The sequence below is a fragment of the Lithobates pipiens genome, unplaced genomic scaffold (genome assembly GCF_037356315.1).
Source record: "Lithobates pipiens isolate NorthernLeopardFrog02 unplaced genomic scaffold, aLitPip1_a1.2 Scaffold_69, whole genome shotgun sequence".
NCBI classification, from domain to species: Eukaryota; Metazoa; Chordata; class Amphibia; order Anura; family Ranidae; genus Lithobates; species Lithobates pipiens.
Window position 1 is genome coordinate 1770203 of NW_027507891.1, and position 21947 is coordinate 1792149.

At 46.3% G+C, this 21947-nt stretch overlaps 1 protein-coding gene across 3 annotated transcripts in view; it reads right to left on the reverse strand.

Annotated features, from left to right (window-relative positions):
* Window positions 1-21947, reverse strand: part of LOC143959282 (protein SSUH2 homolog) — an 80263-nt gene that overhangs the window by 47680 nt on the left and 10636 nt on the right. Inside the window, exons 2-7 of one of the 3 annotated variants that reach the window (XM_077467958.1) lie at window positions 19583-19634; window positions 18720-18849; window positions 12372-12432; window positions 10011-10135; window positions 9717-9779; window positions 9554-9636 (exon numbers count right to left, since the gene is read on the reverse strand). In XM_077467958.1, coding sequence (XP_077324084.1) covers window positions 9554-9636; window positions 9717-9779; window positions 10011-10135; window positions 12372-12432; window positions 18720-18849; window positions 19583-19634 — 514 coding nt within the window. The remainder of the gene's footprint in view (window positions 1-9553; window positions 9637-9716; window positions 9780-10010; window positions 10136-12371; window positions 12433-18719; window positions 18850-19582; window positions 19635-21947) is intronic. The other 2 variants (XM_077467959.1, XM_077467960.1) reach the window with 2 other exon arrangements.

Genomic DNA, 21947 nt, shown 5'->3' on the forward strand with positions numbered 1-21947 from the left:
CCAGGAGGATGCCCAGCGTTTTGAAGGCTCTGATGATGGTACCCAGCTAGAGGAAGGCAGTAACGTGAGACCAGAGAGAGGGGGTGCCCAAGAAGGACAACAATCTGGCAGTCATGTTGCCCCAGCTGCAGCATACTGCCAGGTTTGCTCCAGTGATGAGGAGGGAGTGGATGATGAGGTCACTGACTCCACATGGGTGCCTGATAGGAGAGAGGAGGAGGAAGCACATCTCCAACGAAGCAGGATGCCCTCCAGGGGCCAGCTTAAGGGCAGCACACCAACTGCATAACACCGCAGAGCTCCGAATGTGCAGGGCGCTGCTGTCTCTGCGCGTTATTCCAAAAGTTCTTAGGTGTGGGCCTTTTTTGAGATGAGTGCATCAGATCGCACTGCTGCTATTTGCAACATATGTCTCAAGCGTATCTCGCATGGCCAAAACATCAGCCGCTTGGGCACCACATGCTTGACCAGACATATTTCGACCTGCCATGCAGTTCATTAGCAAGCGTGCCTAAAACACCCACACCAAAGAACAAAGCGGACCTCTCCTTGCTCCTCATCAGCTGGGATCTCCAACCCCACTATCCCCTCAGTCCTCTCTGAAGCCTGCACTGAGAGGAATGAAGGTGTAGAATTAGGTGTGTCACAGCCAAGTACTTGCAGGCAATCTGCTCTCGGTACACCGACGTCCGATTGTACCAGGCAAATTTCCCTGCCCCAGCTGCTGCACCACCGAAGAAGTTCACTCCCAGCCATCCACATGCCCAGTGGTTGAATGCTAGCTTGGCTAAATAAATACGTTAACTGCTGCCTTTTCAGTTGGTAGACTCTACCCCCTTCCGTGAGTTTGTGGAATGTGCGGTTCCTCAGTGGCAGGTTCCCAAACGCCACTTTTTCTCAAGGAAGGCGATTCCGGCTCTCTACCAGCATGTGGACAGCAATGTTTTGGCCTTGTTGGACAGGGCTCGGCTGGCTGACCTCCAAAAGAAATGTACCCTGCCCAAAACCGCCCTATCTGTGACATGCCCACCAGGTGTAACTCAACGTTGGCCATGTTGCCGCACCTGCACACGCAGCAGAGGGCCATCAATGAGTACCTGTGTGACTACAGCACCAGGACAGGTTCAGGGAAGCTTGTTTTTTTCCCCAGGCCAGTGGGCCATGATCAGGGATGCATGCGCTGTCCTGTCACCATTTGCGAAGGCCACGAGGATGGTGAGCAGTGACAGGGCATGCATTAGTGACACTGTGCCTCTTGTCCACCTCTTGGAGCACACGCTGCATGGAATAATGGACAGGGCACTTGAGGCAGAACAGAGGCATAAAGAGCAGGACTTCCTTACCTCTCAAGGCCCCCTTTATCCAGACAGACTGTTCCTGCTGGCCTGCCAATCATACAGGAAGAGGACATAGTGGAGGAGGAGGAGGATTGTGTCAGCATGGTGGTGGAGCCTAGCACTCAGCATCAGCAACAGTCTTTCAGGGATCATTTACAGTTCCAAGAAACCCATGGATTTGTACATGGCTGGGAGGAGGTGGCTGCAGATCATATCATCCTTAGTGACCCAGAGGACTCCAGACCGAATGCCTCAGCTAACATACGCTGCATGGCCTGCCTGATCCTGCAAAGCCTGCGGAAGGATCCTCGTATTCGTAGGATCAAGGAAAGGGATCATTACTGACTGGCAACCCTCCTTGATCCACGTTACAAGGGTAAGGTTGCAGACCTTATCTTGCTGTCGCAGAGGGAGCAGAGGATGAAACATGTTCAGGAGGCCTTGCAGAAAGGTCTGTGCAACGCGTTCCCGGAGACTGGGAGATTACAAATTCCTGGTCCTGGACAACATGTTGCTGAGGCTTCGGTCAGAAGGAGCGGTGGAGAAGGTGGCCGTCTGACCAATGGGTTCAGACAATTTTTTAGTCCGCAGCCCCAAGGTATGATTGGTTCCAGCAACCATCGCCAGCGTCTGATTTACATGGTGCAGGAATACCTAGGGCAAGGTTAGACTTGGACACCTTTCCCACTGAAAATCCTCTGGATTACTGGGTCTTGAAGATGGATCACTGGCCAGAGCTTGCACAGTATGCAGTTGAGCTACTGGCCTGTCCTGCATCCAGCGTTCTTTCGGAACGCACCTTCAGTGCTGCTGGTGGCTTTGTAACCGATCACAGGCTGTCCATCAACTCGGTTAATTGACTGACCTTCATAAAAATGAATCAGTCTTGGATCACCACCAGCTACCAAGCACCTGAAGCTGATGTAACCAAATATTTTTTTTTTAAATGTCAGATCCCTTCAAGACTGTCTATGCTGATGCTGAGTGACTATCCTCTTCCCCCTCAATGATAATGCTGATAGCTTGGAAGAACATTTTTGGTTCTGGGCGCCACCACCAGTGGCTAAGGCCAAATTTTTCAGCCCCTGTTTAACAGGGGCGTGTAATTAAAGTTTTTGATATAATATTTCACAGCAGGGCCTGTTCCAGCACCCATCGAGAGTCACTTTGAGGGCTTACAGTGTTGTGGCAACACCAACACCTTAGGCCCAAATTTCTGCTGAGCATATAGGGCAGGCCCCTACTTTCAACAACAGAAAGACAACAGAAAGTGAGATGAAATCTACCCCTAGGAAGGGAAATTCTCTCCTGTAAGAGTTGATATGGGAAAAACGTGTCTCTTCTCCACTGATGCTTTATCCCATTCCTTGTTTTACCAAAAACCCCAAATTTTCAAAAAACATTTGTCATTGGGACAGAAAGTGAGGTGAAATCTTCTGAAGAGGTGCACAGTCAGCAAAAAAATGTTACAGGGGTGATAACCCTTCCCTATGTTTTCCAAAGAGCTTAAAAATAGATTTTTTGGCTGGAGCTACACTTTAAAAATTTACGAGTTCAAAATTACAAACAGATTCTACTTAACAACAAACCTACACAGTCCCTGTCTTGTTTGCACCGCCTGTATACTGCTATTCTGAGTATATAGGTCCTGGGGGCCTCACGCCTTTCCTTTTTTTTAATTTGGGTACGGGGCTCCCCTTAATATCCATACAAGACACAAAGGGCCGGGTCCCCAAACCCTTTTTAAGACAATAACTTGCATATTCGCCTTTAAAATTAGCGCTTTTGATTTTGAATGTTTGAGTCCTATAGACTTTAATGGGGTTCTAAAGTTTGCACAAATTTTCGGTCCATTCGCAGGTTCTGGTGCGGACCATCCCGAGGGGTGTTCGGTTCATCCCTACCTAAGACCCCATTTATTGCCCTTCCCCCTGTGACCCTATGTCCTAGAGATACCTATGACTCCATTTATTGTCCTTCCCCCTGTGACCCCATGTCCTAGAGATACCTATGACCCCATTTATTGTCCTTCCCCTTGTGACCCCATGTCCTAGAGATACCTATGACCCCATTTATTGCCCTTCCCCCTGTGACCCCATGTCCTAGAGATACCTATGACTCCATTTATTGTCCTTCCCCCTGTGACCCCATGTCCTAGAGATACCTATGACCCCATTTATTGCCCTTCCCCCTGTGACCCCATGTCCTAGAGATACCTATGACTCCATTTATTGTCCTTCCCCCTGTGACCCCATGTCCTAGAGATACCTATGACCCCATTTATTGTCCTTCCCCTTGTGACCCCATGTCCTAGAGATACCTATGACCCCATTTATTGCCCTTCCCCCTGTGACCCCATGTCCTAGAGATACCTATGACTCCATTTATTGTCCTTCCCCCTGTGACCCCATGTCCTAGAGATACCTATGACCCCATTTATTGCCCTTCCCCCTGTGACTTCCTGTCCTAGAGATATCTATGACCCAATTTATTGTCCTTCTCCCTGGACCCCATGTCCTAGAGGTACATATGACCCCATTTATTGCCCTTCTCCTTGTGACCCCATGTCCTAGAGATACCAATGACCGCATTTATGGTCCATCCCGCTGTGGCCCCATGTCCTAGAAATACCCATGACCCCAATTATTGTCCTTCCCCCTGTGACTTCATGTCCTAGAGATACCTATGACTCCATTTATTGCCCTTTCCCCTGTGACCCCATGTCCTAGACATACCTATGCAGCACCCTGATGTTTAGACAGGGTTACTCATAAATTGACCTGCTAGGTATAGCTACTTTGACTGATTGTTGAGGGGTTCGCTCTTATGCCCTGTACACATGGTCGGACTTTCCAACGGAAAATGTGCGATCGGATCCTGGTGTCGGAAAATCCAATCGTGTCTGGGCTCCATTTGACTTTTTCCGTCGGAATTTCTGAAGTTTGAGAGCTGGATCTAAAATTTTCCAACAACAAAATCCGATTGTTTAAATTCTGATCGTGTGTAACAATTCCAACTGACAAAGTGCCACGCATGTTCACAATAAATTACGGGACAAAAGCTATTGGCTACTGCCCTCTTTATAGTCCCATTGTACGTGGTTTACGTCACCTCGTCTGATTTTCTGATAATGTAGTCTGACCGTGTGTATGCAAGAGAAGTTTGAGCCAAAATCCATCGGAAAAAATCCAACAGATTTTGTTGTCGGAATGTCCGACCGTGTGTATGGGGCATAAGTCTGTAATTGCTACACTTCTCTCTTTTGTCGCTAGGTGGCCGGGTACTTAGTGGCATTAGATATGAGAGGGGCAATGCAAGATCAGATTTTGGGTATGTGGGGTATCACAGCCAATGGGCACGGGTTTTTTTGGATCTCTTGGCCTGCTGGGAGACCCTATATATTCGGGTGGAGTCAGGTCATCTATGTTCTGTACCACCTGGACGGCTGTCTGGGTGGATGTGTGTTGTATTGCCCAGGCTGCTAAGCCATACATTGGGCCTATCCCGGGAGCATCTGTCTGCCAGGCTGTGTGAGGGTCTATACAGAAGTAAGAGAGCAGCACAGGGTTGGGATTGCGGCTTGCAGTCCAACCAGAAGTGACGGTTCTGCCGGCCGGAGGACCTGTCGTGGTCGGAGGTAGAGGGGAAGCTCTCGCCACCAAGGGACCATCCACCTTATTACCAGGGACCACTGTGAGTAACTGAAGCAAGTACCGGAGCAGAATTTTCACCAACCGGGGATGGTGGAGAACCGGGAAACTTCAGGTGGTGATGAAGTCAGGGACCCAACCAGTGGAGGTGACGCTTGCAGAGCAGCCTTGTGTTTCCAGTCAGGGACCGAGTAGACCAGTGGGGTGATGCTTGAAAAGTATCGGGAATGCCAATCTAGGGACCCAGCAGGGAAGCGGGGTGATGCTTGGGGAAGATAGCACCTCGAAGATTGGAGGAGCTCAAGGGATTCAGTGACAGTGAATCATCTGTCTGCAACAAACTCACCTCTCTCCATGACCTCTTTATTGCCAACTCATTTAACCTGCTCGACATTACAGAAACCTGGCTCCACGAATCCGACACTGCATCTTCTGCTGCCCTATCCCATGGGGGTCTTCTCTGGACTCACTCCCCCAGGTCCAGTGGATGGAAGGGAGGAGGCATTGGAATCCTTCTTGCCCCACATAGCACCTTTCAGGTCCTTCAGCCACCTCCCTCTCTGTCGCTCTGCTCTTTGGAAGCACATTGCATCTGTCTTTTCACTCCGGTTTCTCTAAGGATAGCCGAAGGACCAGTATCAGCCTATTCCTGATGACTTCTCTGCCTAGCTACCCTACTTTCTTTCCTCTGAAATTCCTACAATCATTCTCGGGTACTTCAACATCCCTATTAATACTAACACTCCTGCCACTTCCAAACTTCTCAGCCTAACTTCCTTTGGAGGTCAGGGCAATGGATACATGCTCCTAGTCCCTCTGAAGGCAATACCCCTGACCTTGTTTTCTCTCACCTTTGCACGCCATGCAACCTCTCAAACTATCCATTCCGTCTCTCTGATCACCACCATATTGGTTTCACTCTCTCCCTCTCCACCACCTCCTCTCCCTCCAACCATCTAAAAATTACCCGCAGAATCCTTCGTCATCTCAACTCTTCTCTTCTCTACTCCGATACCGACAACCTCTACAACAAAATATCACCCCTATCCTGCATCAACCTGGCCACTTCTGTCTACAACGCTTCACTTCTAGCCTCACTGGACTCACCGGACCCCTCACTACACACAGAATCAGGCCCCAATCCCTTCAACCTGGGTAAACAGATGATACTAGAAGTCTGAAAAAAACATAGTCGTGCTCACAAGTGCCTGTGGCGTAAGACTAAGTCTCAGAGAGATTTCAACCAATATAAATCTGCCCTCCAAAAATACAATTCCAGCACTGCCCAGCAGAACTATCTTATCACTCTCATTAGCAACTTATCATCCCGTCCCCATCAACTCTTCTCTACCTTCAACTCTCTACTTCGTCCTCCAATGCCTGTACCTGCCAACTCATTCACTGCCCAGGAAATTGCCACTCCCTTCAAACAGAAAATTTATACAATTTGCATGGAGATCTCTACCGTTCTGATACCCTCCACACTTTACACTTCATGCCCACAGGTACAAGGATTATTTCCCTCTTTCAACCCCACCACTATAGACGACGTAGCTAAACTACTTGGTAATGCCTACCTTACCACCTGCCCTCTGGATCCTGTTCCCTCACAAATGCTATGTTCACACTTTGGCTCTATGCTACACTCTCTAACTCACATCTTCAATCTCTCCCTCTCTTCTGGCATCTTCCCCAACTCTCTAAAGCATGCACTTTTCAGACCCATACTTAAAAAGCCCTCACTGGACCCACCCAGTCCTAACAATCTACGCCCCATCTCCTTGCTCCCCTTCTTATCCAAACTCCTCGAATGTCTGGCCTTCAACCGACTGAGTGTCCACCTCGCTGATAATGGTCTTCTTGATCACCTTCAGTCTGGATTTCGTCCTCAACACTCCACAGAAACTGCTCTCCTAAAACTAACAAACGATCTACTAACAGGCAAAACCAATCGACACTATTCTGTCCTCCTACTTCTGGACCTCCTTTGATATGGCTGACCACCCCCTCCTCCTCAAAAAACTCCATGCCTTTGATCTCCATGACTGTACCCTTCGCTGGTTCTCTTCCTACTTATCCAACCGCACCTTTAGTGTTTCTTACAACTCTACTTCCTCCTCTCCTCTTCCTTTCTCTGTTGGGGTCCCCCAAGGTTCTGTTCTTGGACTTCTCCTATTTTCAATCTACACCTCCTCCCTGGGTCAACTGATAGCCTCCCACGGCTTCCAATACCGCCTCTGCTGACAACACCCAAATCTATCTCTCTACCCCTCAGCTCCATCCCTCCGTCTCCTCACGTATCACTAATATACTTTTAGTCTGAATGTCACACCACTTCCTCAAACTCAATCTATCCAAAACCAAATTTATAATCTTTCCTCCCCCATATGCCCCTTCCCCCCATCTCTCTGTCAAAATCAATGGCACAACTATCATCAGCCCATCTCCACATGCCAAGGTTCTAGTTGTAGTCCTGGACTCTGAACTGTCCTTCAAGCAACACGTCCAATCACTGTCCAAATCTTCCTGCCTCAACCTCCGCAACATCTCCGGAAATACGCCCCTTTCTAACCAATGACACCACAGAGCTCTTAATTCACCCGCTGGTCATCTCTCACCTCAACTACTGCAACTCCCTTCTCATTGGCTTACCTCTATATAGTCTATCACCTCTTCAATCCATCATGAATGCTACTGCCAGACTCATCCACCTTACCAATCGCTCTGTGTCTGCTTCTCCTCTCTGGCAATCCCTCCAACGGCTTCCACTTACCCAACAAATTAAATTCAAAATACTAACAACTACGTACAAAGCCATCTACAATTTTGCCCCCAGCTACTTCACCGGCCTAGTCTCTAAATACCAACCTACTCGTTCTCTTCATTCCTCTCAAGACCTCCTGCTAGCTAGGTCCCTCATCACCTCCTCCCATATCTGCCTCCAGGACTTCTCCAGAGCCTCTCCAATCCTATGGAATGCCCTACCCCAATCTGTCCACTTATCTCCTACTATTAGCTTTTAGGCGATCCCTGAAAACCCTTCTCTTCAGAGAAGCCTACCCTACCCACACCTAACAACTGTATTATCATTTTCTGCATCAGCTCATCCCCACAGTTATTACCTTTTGTTTCCACTTGACCCTCCCTTCTAGATTGTAAGCTCTAATGAGCAGGGCCCTCTGATCCCTCCTGTATTGATTTATATTGTAATGCCGGGTACACACGATCAAACTATCCATAAAGTCCACCGGACTGTCCGAATGAGCAGACCTGCCCACACACGGGACTTTTCCAGCGGACTATCCGTCGTACTTTTGAAATGAACGGACTTGCCCACACACGGAGGAAAGTCTGTTCATTTTGAGCGTGGTTTCAGGTAGCCGGGATTATCGAAGGAAGTCAATGTTAAATGTTAAAAATAATTTATTGCATAGCTCCGGGGGTCGCCGCATGCCTCATCCCTGTCATTGCGGCCAGCATCAGAGACGAGTCAACATCTCAAGAACAGAAGAACAGAAGGCGGTGAAGACAGTGGCGACAGAAGCCTGGACCACCGCCAGTAAAAGAGCTGGAAGAAGGAGCGGAGGCCCGGCAAGAAGAATCGAAGAGGGGGACAAGACCCCTGAAGTCAGCAGAAGACCCCTGGACGGCGGCGGCGATGAAGAAGAAAGCCGGGCTCCTCCGCTAGTAAAAGAGCTAGCAAAAGAGCAGAAGATATCGGAGGAGTCTGTCGAGAAGACCAGGGGTGGGGGGCCGGTATCTAGGGGCCCCCTTATTAAAGGTGGCTCCCGGATTCTGATAAGCCCCCCGCCCGTAGACTCCGAAAAACCAACGGCCAGGGTTGTCGGGAAGAGGCCCTTGTCCTCATCAACATGGGGACAAGGAGCTTTGGGGTGGGGGGGCGCGCGGCCCCCCCTTCCTTAACGCACCCCCCATGTTGAGGGCACACGGCCTGGTACGGCTCAGGAGGGGGGGCGCTTGCTCGTCCCCACCCCCTTTCCCGACCAGCCAGGTTGCGTGCTCGGATAAGGGTCTGATATGGACCTGGGGGGACCCCCACGCTGTTTTTTCGGCATAGGGATTCCCCTTTAAGTCCATACCAGATGACGGGGCCAGCGACGTGTCAATCTCGCCGCCGAAGGCGGAAACATTCACTTCCTTCGCTAGTCCGGGCTACCTGGAGCCGCGCTCAAAATGAACTGACTTTTCTCCGTGCGGGAAAAGTCCATTCATTTCAAAAGTGCGGCGGACTAGCACACACACAGCCGTATTGTCCGCAGGACTTTTCCACCGGATCGTTTGATCGCGTGTACGTGGCATAAGTGTACTGTCTGCCCTCATGTTGTAAAGCCCTGTGCAAAGTCTTGCGCTATATAAATCCTATACAATAATAATAATAATTGCCCTGCTCCCTTGACTTCAATTTAATAAGCCGATGTGTAAAGTGTAGCACTCGTTCTACATTTTCCTGATTGGTGATAAAAGCTGAAATCTGTTCTGGATTATTGCACACGGCTGTCTTGTGATTATCAGTTGTTGCCTCTGATGGTGGCATTTCGCACTCACCTCCTCCTGCCACTTCCAGAACACCCGTGGCACCTCTTATTCCTTGACCGCTGACGGCTTCCACCAGAACAGCCGCACCGAAACTGCACAGACATGGGGGGGGGGGGGGGTTCAATGAACATACCGGAGATCTGTGTAAACTCATAGAAGTGGTACAACTTACCTGCCCCGAACCTCCACACCTGGCACACTTACAGCGCCCCCGTCCTTGGCACTTGTGGCAAACCTGAGTGAGATGGCAATTAAGGCAAATACACTGTATATACTGTGTATATATATATATATATATATATATATATATATATATATATATATATATATATATATATATATATATATATGTAGATCGATATAGATAAATAGATAGATAGATGATAGATACATTGATAGAAGTGTGGAGTAATTTCAGTGTTTCTCCCACATTCTCTGATCTGATCGGTAATATCGATTGGCTCACCTTCAGCTCTGAAGAACATGGAAGGGGAATTCTTTCTGAACTGTCCTGAAACATTTTCGGGGTCTGGACACCGATGTTCCACAGCTCGGGGGGGGCTCCTCGGTTTGCTTTGTCCAGTTTCTGACCTGCACTCCCACATAGTGGGGAATCGGGGAGAACGATTGGATATCTTTAGTTCCTCATTATGAATATGTTTTGGCAAAAGAATGATCTTTGTTTGTAAATAGTTTACAATGTTTTGAGTAATCCTAATTTTTGTGGCATTTTAAAGAGGAGAAATATTACAGAATAAAATGTATACTTTTTATCTGCAGTAACAATATGATTACCTCATGCTGATCAAAGTAGAAAAATCTTTTTTTTTTTTGAAAGTTTATCGTTCGTTTTTTGTATATTTTAATTGCATAAAAATAAAATAATTTTGCAGAGAAACATCACCAAATGAAAGTCTGTTTGTCCTAAAATATATACATATGTAACACCCCATTATCTCAAATAAATAATAAAAGTGCTGAATAAGCAGAGCCATGGTGGAAATGTAAACTTTGCTCTGCTCTATGGGGGGGGGGGGGGATTTCCCTTTATTTCTTGTCTCAGTGACACAACATGAAGTCAGAATAAATCTCTACATAGTGAGGGGGAACCCACTTGTGGACAACCATCACCAGAACAGAACCCCCCTTAAGAAAATTCTCCCTTTTCTCCTCTTCCACTGTTACATTTTGGATTTCTCTTCAATTCCCTCTCTTCTCCTGAAGAGACGGTGAATATTACAGGGGGACACAGGGGAGATGTAACGCAACCCCATCGCACTCCGCTTGAGTGCTTCCGTCAGTGCACCACTTTCTCCAGTCTGGACCTTCAGATATCAGATATTATAGTCACATATTGCAACCAAGAACTAGGCGAGACTAACTCAGTTGCAAAACTGGAACACACTTTATTTGAAACTCAGACACATACTTTTTTATACCCCATACAAGGACATCCCCCCTCCTGATCATATTACCCTAAAAATACAAAAGAGAAACATTGTTGATTACAGATAGTTTAGATATATACGCTGTGCTTTAAGTGTACTACACAATAAATCAGGTGAAAACCAAAGTGCGTACCATAAAGAATACAAATAAATATATAAATAAAAAAATGAATGCATATAATATAATCACTATACAATCATATAAAGTGACATCAATGTCTAAGGAATAATCATAATCATATAAAGTTACATCAATGTCTAAGGTTATCCCCTTCCCGTCGGTTATCCCCTTGTGCGTACTCGGCTTCCGGGGGGTATACCGGGATGATGCCCGCACCTGCAGGCATCATCCTGGTACCGTTTTACTCAGCGGGCGATTGGCTTTCCAGCCATAACAACCGAAATGGCTAAAAGCCGCTCGGCTGTTATGCCGGAGGAGCAGGAGGGGACATCCCCCCCTCCCTCCGCTGTTACCGGTGCTCCCCCTCGAACAGGAGCACCAATTCAAGAACACGTGCCTCCGGCTGCCAGGGAGGAACTGGAACGAAGCCGTAATACAGAGGGATACAGAGGGTACAAAGGGGGGACACAGAGAAGACACAGAGGGTACAAAGGGGAGACACAGGAGGGCACAGAGGAGACACAGGGGGGACACAGAGGGCACAAAGACAGAGGGGACAAAGGGGAGAGACAGAGGGGACAAAGGGGAGACACAGAGGGGGCAAAGGGGACAAAGAGGGGACACAGAAGGGACAATGGGGAGACACAGGAGGGGCACGGAGGGTACACGGGGCACAGGAGGGACACAGAAGGGAGACAGAGGGGACAAAGGGGGATAGACAGAGGGAACAAAGGGGAGATACGGGGGACACAGAGGGGACATAGAGGAGAGACAGAGGGGACAAAGGGGAGACACGGGGGATACAGAGGGTACAAAGGGGGGACACAGAGAAGACACAGAGGGTACAAAGGGGAGACACAGGAGGGCACAGAGGAGACACAGGGGGGACATAGAGGGCACAAAGAGAACACAGAGCGCAAAATATAAAGCTGACAGAGGTTCTAATCCTTCTACACCACCATGGAATGTACTGAGAGGTTCAGCATTGGTTGTAGATCTGAATATCTGAAGGTTTGGGATCCTTATTGGGGGGGTCACTGGGACTAATCTCAGGATTCCACACATTTGGAAAGATTTAGGAAATACACCGATCGCCTTCTCTGAGAGTTACGAAGCAGAAGGCAGTTGATCTATAGAGAGTTATTTTTTGATTTTTACTTGAATGCTTCTCAGATTATTTCCATTATCATTCCATTCCAGAACTGTTTCGGGTGGTCATTGAAAATGAAACAATGATAAATATGATGTAATCACTCACCGGTATACGGCTTGCTGGTCTTCTCCTGCTGCCTGCTCTCAGTGAAGCTCTCTAGCCTGTACTGGAGATACACATTCATTTTACATATTTTAGGATTACTCAGAATTCTTCTCTTCTGTTTTTGATACTTTTGGATGCATTGCTTCCCATAGCTATAATTATATATCACATGACACAATTTAAAGGCCCCACCACTTTCCCACTAGCCCATCATATACTCTATACTCTGGAAGCCTGAGGAGCAAGTGTGAATGACTTGAATTTTCCAGATTTTTTTAAGAGACTCATAAATCCTTTTATTTGATTCTATACCCGCACCCCTCACCTGAGCGATGGACCAGAAATGGAATATCCTGGAAGGGTTCAGAAAGGTGGAGAGAGGCCAAGAGAATTTTCTACCTATGGAGGTCATGTTAGGTGTGATGTCCTGATGGTTTGTGCAATTAAAACGGCAAAGAGAACTCTTTATGGGGGCTCATATTGGAGAGTGAAATATTGGGGTTATGTTCTTTATGGGGGCTCATATTAGAGGATGAGATATCGGGATTATGTTCTTTATGGGGGCTCATATTAGAGGATGAGATATCGGGATTATGTTCTTTATGGGGGCTCATATTGGAGGATGAGATATCGGGATTATGTTCTTTATGGGGGCTCATATTAGAGGGTGAGATATTGGGGTTATGTTCTTTATGGGGGCTCATATTGGAAGGTGAGATATTGGGGTTATGTTCTTTATGGGGGCTCATATTGGAGGGATATATTGGGATTATGTTCTTTATGGGGGCTAATTTTGGAGCGTGAGATATTGGGATTATGTTCTTTATGGGGCACTAATTTTGGAGAGTGAGATATTGGGGTTATGTACTTTATGGGGGCTCATATTGGAGAGTGAGATATCGGGGCTATGTTCTTTATGGGGGCTCATAATGGAGGGAGAGATATTGGGGTTATGTTCTGGGGGGGGCTCATTTTGGAGGGTGAGATATTGGGGTTATGTACTTTATGGGGGCTCATATTGGAGGGTGAGATATTGGGGTTTTGTACTTTATGGGGGCTCATATTGCAGGGTGAGATATTGGGGATATGTTCTTTATGGGGGGGTTAATTTTGGAGAGTGAGAAATTGGGGTTATGTTCTTTATGAGGGGCTCATTTTGGAGAGTGAGAAATTGAGATTATGTTATTTATGAGGGGCTCAATTTGGAGAGTGAGATATTGGGGTTATGTTTTTTATGGGGGCTCATTCTGGAGGGTGAGATTTTGGGGTTATGTTCTTTATGGGGGGCTCATTTTGGAGAGTGAGATATTGGGGTTATGTTCTTTATGGGGACTCATATTGGAGAGTGAGATAGTGGGGTTTTGTTCTTTATGGGGGCTCAATTTGGAGGGTGAGATATTGGGATTATGTTCTTTATGGGGGGCTCATTTTGGAGGGTGAGATATTGGGATTATGTTCTTTATGGGGGCTCATACTGGAGAGTGAGATATTGGGGTTATGTTCTTTATGGGAGGCAAATTTGGAAAGTGAGATATTGAGGTTATGTTCTTTATGGGGGTGTCATTTTGGAGAGTGAGATATTGGGGTTATGTTCTTTATGAGGGGCTCATTTTGGAGAGTGAGATATTGGAGTTATGTTCTTTATGGGGGCTCAAATTGGAGAGTGAGATATTGGGGTTATGTTCTTTATGGGGGTGTCATTTTGGAGAGTGAGATATTGGGGTTATGTTCTTTATGAGGGGCTCATTTTGGAGAGTGAGATATTGGAGTTATGTTCTTTATGGGGGCTGAAATTGGAGAGTGAGATATTGGTGTTATGTTCTTTATGGGGGCATATATTGGAGGGTGAGATATTAGGGTTATGTTCTTTATGGGGGGCTCATTTTGGAGGGTGAGATATTGGGATTATGTTCTTTATGAGGGCTCATACTGGAGAGTGAGATATTGGGGTTATGTTCTTTATGGGAGTCAAATTTTGGAGTGTGAGATATTGAGGTTATGTTCTTTATGGATGGCTCATTTTGGAGGGTGAGATATTGGGGTTATGTTCTTTATCGGGGGCTCATTTTGGAGGGTGATATATTGGGGTTATGTTCTTTATGGGGGCTCATTTTGGAGAGTGAGATATTGGGGTTATGTTCTTTAACCACTACAGATCCGCGCTATTGCCAAATGACGGCATTAGCGCGGACCTACATTTCCGGGACTACGTCTATTGACGTCGTCCCGGATACGAGCGGCCTGCGCGCCCCCTGAGGGGCGCGCGCGGCGCGCTCTGTGATCGGCGAGTCCGTGAGACTCGCCTGATCACCGATCCGTGCAAGGGGTCGATCCCGACCCCTTATCACGTGATCAGCTGTCAGCCAATGACAGCTGATCATGTGATAGAACGGAGCCGGTAATCGGCTATTATTCTTCCTCGCGCTGACAGCGCGAGGAGAGAAAAAAAAAAGCTGATCACCGGCGGCCGTGATCGGGACATCAGTCCCGATCACGGCCAGCAATACAGCTGACCACCTGCCCCCTGCCAGTGCCCACCTGCCCACCGCCGTACCATCCTGAATAAAAGTAAGTGCCCCCCATCAGTGCCCCCCATCAGTGCCCATAGTGCCCACAGTGCCACCTACAGTGCCACCCACAATGCCACCCACAGTGCCATCCAGCAGTGCCACCAACAGTGCCACCCACAGTGCCCACAATCTGCCTCAAAGGTGCTGCGACCCAGTGCCGCCCATCAGTGCCCAGCAGTGCCGCCCATCAGTGCCCAGCAGTGCCGCCCATCAGTGCCCAGCAGTGCCACCTATCAGAGCCACCTATCAGTGCCCATCAGTCCCATCTATCAGTGGTACCTATCAGTGCCCATCCGTGCCACCCATCCGTGCCACTTATCCGTGCCACCCATCCATGCCATCTTATCTGTGCCCATCTTTGCCCATCAGTGCCGCCTTATCTGTGCCCATCGGTGCCGCCTTATCTGTGCCTATTAGTGCCGCCTTAACTATGCCTATCAGTGCCCACCAGTGCAGCCTATCAGTGCCCACCAATGCAGCCCATCAGTGCCCACCAATGCAGCCCATCAGTGCCCACCAATGCAGCCATCAGTGCCGCCTAATCAGCGCACTTCAATGAAGGAGAAAAATGACCCGTTTGCAAAATTTTATAACAAACTATTAAAACATGATTTATTTATTTTTATTTTTTTGCATCTTTTTTTGTTTGTTTAGCAAAAAATAAAACTCCGAGCTGTAACTAAATACCACCAAAAGAAAGCTCTATTTGTGGGAAAAAAATGATAAAAATTTCATTTGGGTACAGTGTTGTATGCCCGCGCAATTGTCATTCAAAGTGCATCAGCGCTGAAAGCTGAAAATTGGTCTGGGACTGAGGGGGGTTTAAGTGCCCAGTAAGCAAGTGGTTAAGGGGGGTCATTTTGGAGGTGTGAGATATTGGGGTTATGTTGTTTATGGTGGCTTATATTGGAGAGTGAGATATTGGGCTTATGTTCTTTATGGGGGTGTCATTTTTGAGACTGAGATATTGGGATTATGTTCTTTATGGGAGGCTCAATTTGGAGGGTGAGATATTGGGGTTCTGTGCTTTATGGGGGGTTCATTTTGGAGAGTGAGATATTGGGGTTATGTTCTTTATGAGGGGCTCATTTTGGAGAGTGAGATATTGGAGTTATGCTCTTTATGGGGGCTCAAATTGGAAAGATAGATATTGGTCTTATGTTCTTTATGGGGACTTATATTGGAGGGTGAGATATTGGGGTTATGCTCTTTAGTGGGGGGCTCATTTTGGAGGGTGAGATATTGGGGTTATGTTCTTTATGGGAGGCTCATTTTGGCGGGTGAGATATTGGGATTTTGTTCTTTATGGTGGGCTCATTTTGGAGAGTGAGATATTGGGGTTATGTTCTTTATGGGGGCTCATTTTGGAGAGTGATAAATTGGGGTTTTGTTCTTTATGGGGGTTCATTCTGGAGGGTGAGATATTGGGGTTATGTTTTTTATGGAGGCTCATATTGGAGAGAGAGATATTGGGGTTCTGTTCTTTATGGGGGCTCATATTGTAGGGTGAGATATTGGGATTATGTTCTTTATGGAGGCTCATATTGGAGAGTGAGATATTGGGGTTGTGTTCTTTATGGGGGGCTCATTTTGGAGAGTGAGATATTGGGGTTATGTTTTTTATGGGAGGCTCATTTTGGAGAATGAGATATTGGGATTTTGTTCTTTATGGGGGCTCATTTTGGAGGGGGAGATATTGGGGTTGTTTATTATGGGGGGCTCATTTTGGAGGGTGAGATATTGGGGTTATGTTCTTTATGGGGGCTTATATTGGAGAGTGACATATTGGGCTTATGTTTTTTATGGGGGCTCATTCTGGAGGGTGAGATATTAGGGTTATGTTCTTTATGGGGGGTCATTTTGGAGACTGAGACAATGGGGTTATGTTTTTATGGGGGGCTCATTTTGGAGGGTGAGATATTAGGGTTATGTTCTTTATGGGGGGGGTCATTTTGGAGACTGAGATATTGGGGTTATGTTGTTTATGGGGGGGCACATTTTGGAGGGTGAGATATTGGGGTTATGTTCTTTATGGGGGCACATTTTGGAGGGTGAGATATTATGGTTATGTTCTTTATGGGGGGGCACATTTTGGAGGGTGAGATATTGGGGTTATGTGCTTTATGGGAGGCTCATTTTGGAGAATGAGATATTGGGGTTATGTTCTTTATGGGGGGCTCATTTTGGAGAGTGAGATATTGGGATTATGTTCTTTATGGGGGCTCATTTTGGAGAGTGAGATATTGGGGTTATGTTCTTTATGGGGGCTTATATTGGAAAGTGAGATATTGGGCTTATGTTCTTTATGGGGGTGTCATTTTGGAGACTGAGATATTGGGATTATGTTCTTTATGGGGGGCTCGTTGTGGAGAGTGAGATATTGGGGTTATGTTCTTTATGGGGGGCTCAATTTGGAGGGTGAGATATTGGGGTTCTGTGCTTTATGGGGGAGTTCATTTTGGAGAGTGAGATATTGGAGTTATGTTCTTTATGGGGGCTCATATTGGAGGATGAGATATTGGGGTTATTTTCTTTATGGGGACTCATGCTGGAGGGGGAGATATTGGGGTTATTTTCTTTATGGGGGCTCATATTGGAGGGTGAGATATTGGACTTATGTTCTTTATGGGGGTGTCATTTTGGAGACTGAGATATTGGGATTATGTTCTTTATGGGGGGCTCGTTGTGGAGAGTGAGATAATGGGGTTATGTTCTTTATGGGGGGCTCAATTTGGAGGGTGAGATATTGGGGTTCTGTGCTTTATGGGGGGGCTCAAATGGGAGAGTGATATATTGGGGTTATGTTCTTTATGGGGGCTCATATTGAAGGATGAGATATTGGGGTTATTTTCTTTATGGGGACTCATGCTGGAGGGTGAGATATTGGGGTTATTTTCTTTATGGGGGCTCATGCTGGAGGGTGAGATATTGGGGTTATGTTCTTTATGGGGGCTCATTCTGGAGAGTGAGATATTGGGATTATGTTCTTATTGGGGGGCTCATTTTGGAGGGTGAGATATTGGGGTTATGTTCTTTATGGGGGGGCTCATTTTGGAGGGTGAGATATTGGGGTTAAATTCTTTATAGGGGGGGTCATTTTGGAGAGTGAGAGTTTGGGGTTATGTTCTTTATGAGGGGCTCATTTTGGAGAGTGAGATATTGGGGTTATGTTCTTTTTGGGGGTTCATTTTGGAGAGTGAGATATTGGGGTTATGCTCTTTATGAGGGGCTCATTTTGGAGGGTGAGATATTGGGGTTATGTTCTTTATGGGGGGGCTCATATTGAAGGGTGAGATATTGGAGTTATGTTCTTTATGGGGTGCTCATTTTGGAGAGTGAGATATTGGGGTTATGTTCTTTATTGGGGCTCATTTTGGAGGGTGAGATATTGGGTTTACGTTCTTTATGGGAGCTCATTTTGGAGGGTGAGATATTGGAGTTATGTTCTTTATGAGGTGCTCATTTTGGAGGGTGAGATATTGGGTTTATGTTCTTTATGGGGGGCACATTTTGGAGAGTGAGATTCTGCGGTTATGTTCTTTATGGGGGACACATTTTGGAGGGTGAGATATTGGGGTTATGTTCTTTATGGGGGGGGGCATTTTGGCGGGTCTGGATACATTTTATGTTTTTTCTCTGGAACTTTGCCTGAATATTATATATCTTCTTTTAATAGTGAAGATATTTGTTTCCATTGGTCCCTTCTGATGCCCCCACCATCCTGACACTTTAGGGTCATTCGGGAGATTCTCCATTCGATGTGAACAATCACACTTACTCGGTACAGGGGCATCTTGGTTAACCTGTTAATGACCAGTTCCTCAGATCTGGGTGGGTGGCAGCAGCACTTGGCAGACAGATACTGGAGAATTGCCTCTCTGGCCAGGTCCTCTGTGATGTCCACATTCCTGAAGAAAGAAATGACAGGTCCTCTTATTGTCATATTTTGGGTCAATATCTAGACTCTCTGATGCAGCACAATTGCACATTGGTCGGCATCTTCTAAAAAGGACAAGATTATCTTCTTTAAATTAAAAGGTAAAAGAAAGCCAAACATGGAAACACCTTCAGCTTGGCTATAGGAATGAAGCCCACCGGTGTGTCTGACTTTCTGCTGGCTGCCCCACTAATTCCATATAGTAATGGGCATCTTCATGGTGCCCAAGGCAAATAGGTCAAGATGTGCCCTTCATCCCCCCCACCCATGTGCTGTGAACTACTTGAGCAGAATAGGTTGCCCCTGTCATTTTTCTGCCTCCCTGCTAAAGCACCTAAGGCAGCTGCCTCTCCATCCTACCCCACAGCTCGGCCCTACCTCTCCTTGAGCACCGTGCAACCTCACTCACATAATGAACATGGAAGGGATGTTGTAGAGAAGTCTTTGACATGATTTTAGTCCTCACAATATTGAAAAGCCTGCTGACTCTGACAGCTCAGAATCACATAACGCTAAAATAAATCTGAGGGGATTCTCTGATCTAGAGGAAACGTTTGGGTGGCTTTAGATGTCCGTTGATTTCACTTGCTGGGATCGGCTGGATAAAGTGTAATACATTTTCATTGTACAGAATATGTTTGCTGCCTGTGATCAATAGGAACACTAAAGAGCGGCTGCTGTCAGTAAATACAGAAATGACATACCTGGAAAAAGGAGGACCTCTCTCACCCAGCTCATGGAGGCTCTCCGTGGCCCCTGGTGGACACAAAGTAAAGGCAAAGAACACATTAATCTGTTTTTCCTCAATGAGAATTGACAATTTTACCCTAAATAAAGATTTCCAAAATTGTGTTTACAGAGGTGTAACTAAAAGATGTGGGACCATGGCATATGAGGCCCATGGTAGATGTAGGCCCATGGTAGATGTAGAACCATGGCAGATGTAGAACCATGGTAGATGTGGGTCCATAGAAGATGTAGGTCCATGGTAGATGTAGAGCCATAGTAGATGGGGGTCCATGGAAGGTGCAGGTCCATGGGAGATGTAGAACCATGGTAGATGTGGGTCCATGGTAGATGTAGAACCATGGTAGATGTGGGTCCATGGAAGATGTAGGTCCATGGTAGATGTAGGTAAATGGTAGATGTAGAACAATGTTAGATGTGGGTCCATGGTAGTTGTAGAACCATGGTAGATGTAGGACCATGGTAGATGTGGGTCCATGGTAGATTTAGGGCCATGGTATACCTAGGTCCATGGTAGATGTGAGTCCATGGTAAATGTAGAACCATGGTAGATGTAGGATCATGGTAGATGTGGGTACATGGTAGATGTGGGTCCATGGTAGATGTAGAACCATGGTAGATGCGGGTTCATGGTTGATGTGGAACCATGATAGATGCGGGTCCATGGTAAATGTAGATCCATGGTAGATGTAGGACCATGGTAGATGTGGGTACATGGTAGATTTGGGTCAATGGTAGATGTAGGTCCATGGTAGATGTAGAACTATGGTAGATGTAGGGCCATGGTAGACCTAGGTCCATGGTAGAGGTAGAACCATGGCAGATGTGGGGCCATGGTAGATGTAGGTCCATGGAAGATGTAGGTCTGTGGTATATGTAGAACCATGGTAGATGTGAGTCCATGGTAGTAGATGTGGGTCCATGGTAGATGTAGGGCCATGGTATACCTAGGTCTATGGTAGATGTAGAACCATGGAAGATGTGGGTCCATGGTAGATGTAGGTCCACTGTAGATGTAGAACCATAGAAGATGTGGGTCCATGGTAGATGTAGGTCCATGGCAGATGTGGGTCCATGGTTGATGTAGAACCATGGTAGATGTAGGGCCATGGTAGACCTAGGTCCATGGTAGAGGTAGAACTATAGCAGACGTGGGGCCATGGTAGATGTAGGTCCATGGAAGATGTAGGTTTGTGGTAGATTTAAAACCATGGCAGATGTGGGTCCATGGTAGATGTAGGTCCATGGTAGATGTAGAACCATGGTAGATGTTGGTCCATGGTAGATGTAGGTCCATGGTAGATGTAGGTCCATGGTAGGTGTAGTACCATTGTAGATGTAGGGCCATGGTATACCTAGGTCCATAGTAGATGTAGAACCATGGTAGATGTGGGTCCATGGTAGATGTAGGTTTGTGGTAGATTTAAAACCATGGTAGATGTGGGTCCATGGTAGATGCTGAACCAGGGTAGATGTAGAGCCATGGTAGATGTGGGTCCATGATTGATGTAGAACCATGGTAGATGTAGGGCCATGGAAAAAACTTAGAAGTGTAAAGGCAGAAAAAGACCATGCAGTCCCATGACCCTTTTGTCTTTTTTATTTTTACCCCTTTTGTCTGAGTATAAATGAGAAAAGAACTCAAATAATGGTGAAGTGGTCCAATCCCTATATACTTATCAAAAAAAAGGCTTCCCCCTGAGTGGGTGGGATTTTAAATGACCATCAACTCTGGACACAAATGGACACAATAATATACAATTTTTATTCATAAACTACACAATGTACATAATATTACCAGGAAGTGCAAATGGGCTAAACAATGTCCTCCTGGTATATTAATAAATAAACAAACATATATACAGAACAAAATATGATTAAAACAATGCTTGTCCTATATCTCCCACACCCGACGCGTTTCCAGTTGCTGATAATTCAGAACCTTCATCAGGGGTGAACAAACTTGATGATATAGCAATCTATTATAAAAAAACAATTCAATTAAAAGCATATAAGCTATTTTTACCAGGCTGGAAAAATAAATAAATAAAAAATAAATAATAAATAAATAAATAAATAAAAAAAGGAAGAAGAGGGGGATTCCCAACTCCCATACCCCCCCCCCCCCCCCCCCCCAGTGATGTGGGGGCACTCTATTGCTCTATCCCTCATGAAAAAGGTCTAGAGGCTGTAAAACATTTTCTGTCACAATCCCATAGAGATGACAAACCACTACATCAATTTGTTTTAAAGGGATTGGAATTTATTCTGTCAAATAATACATTCTCTTTCAACGGATCCTATTTCCTCCAGATACAGGGG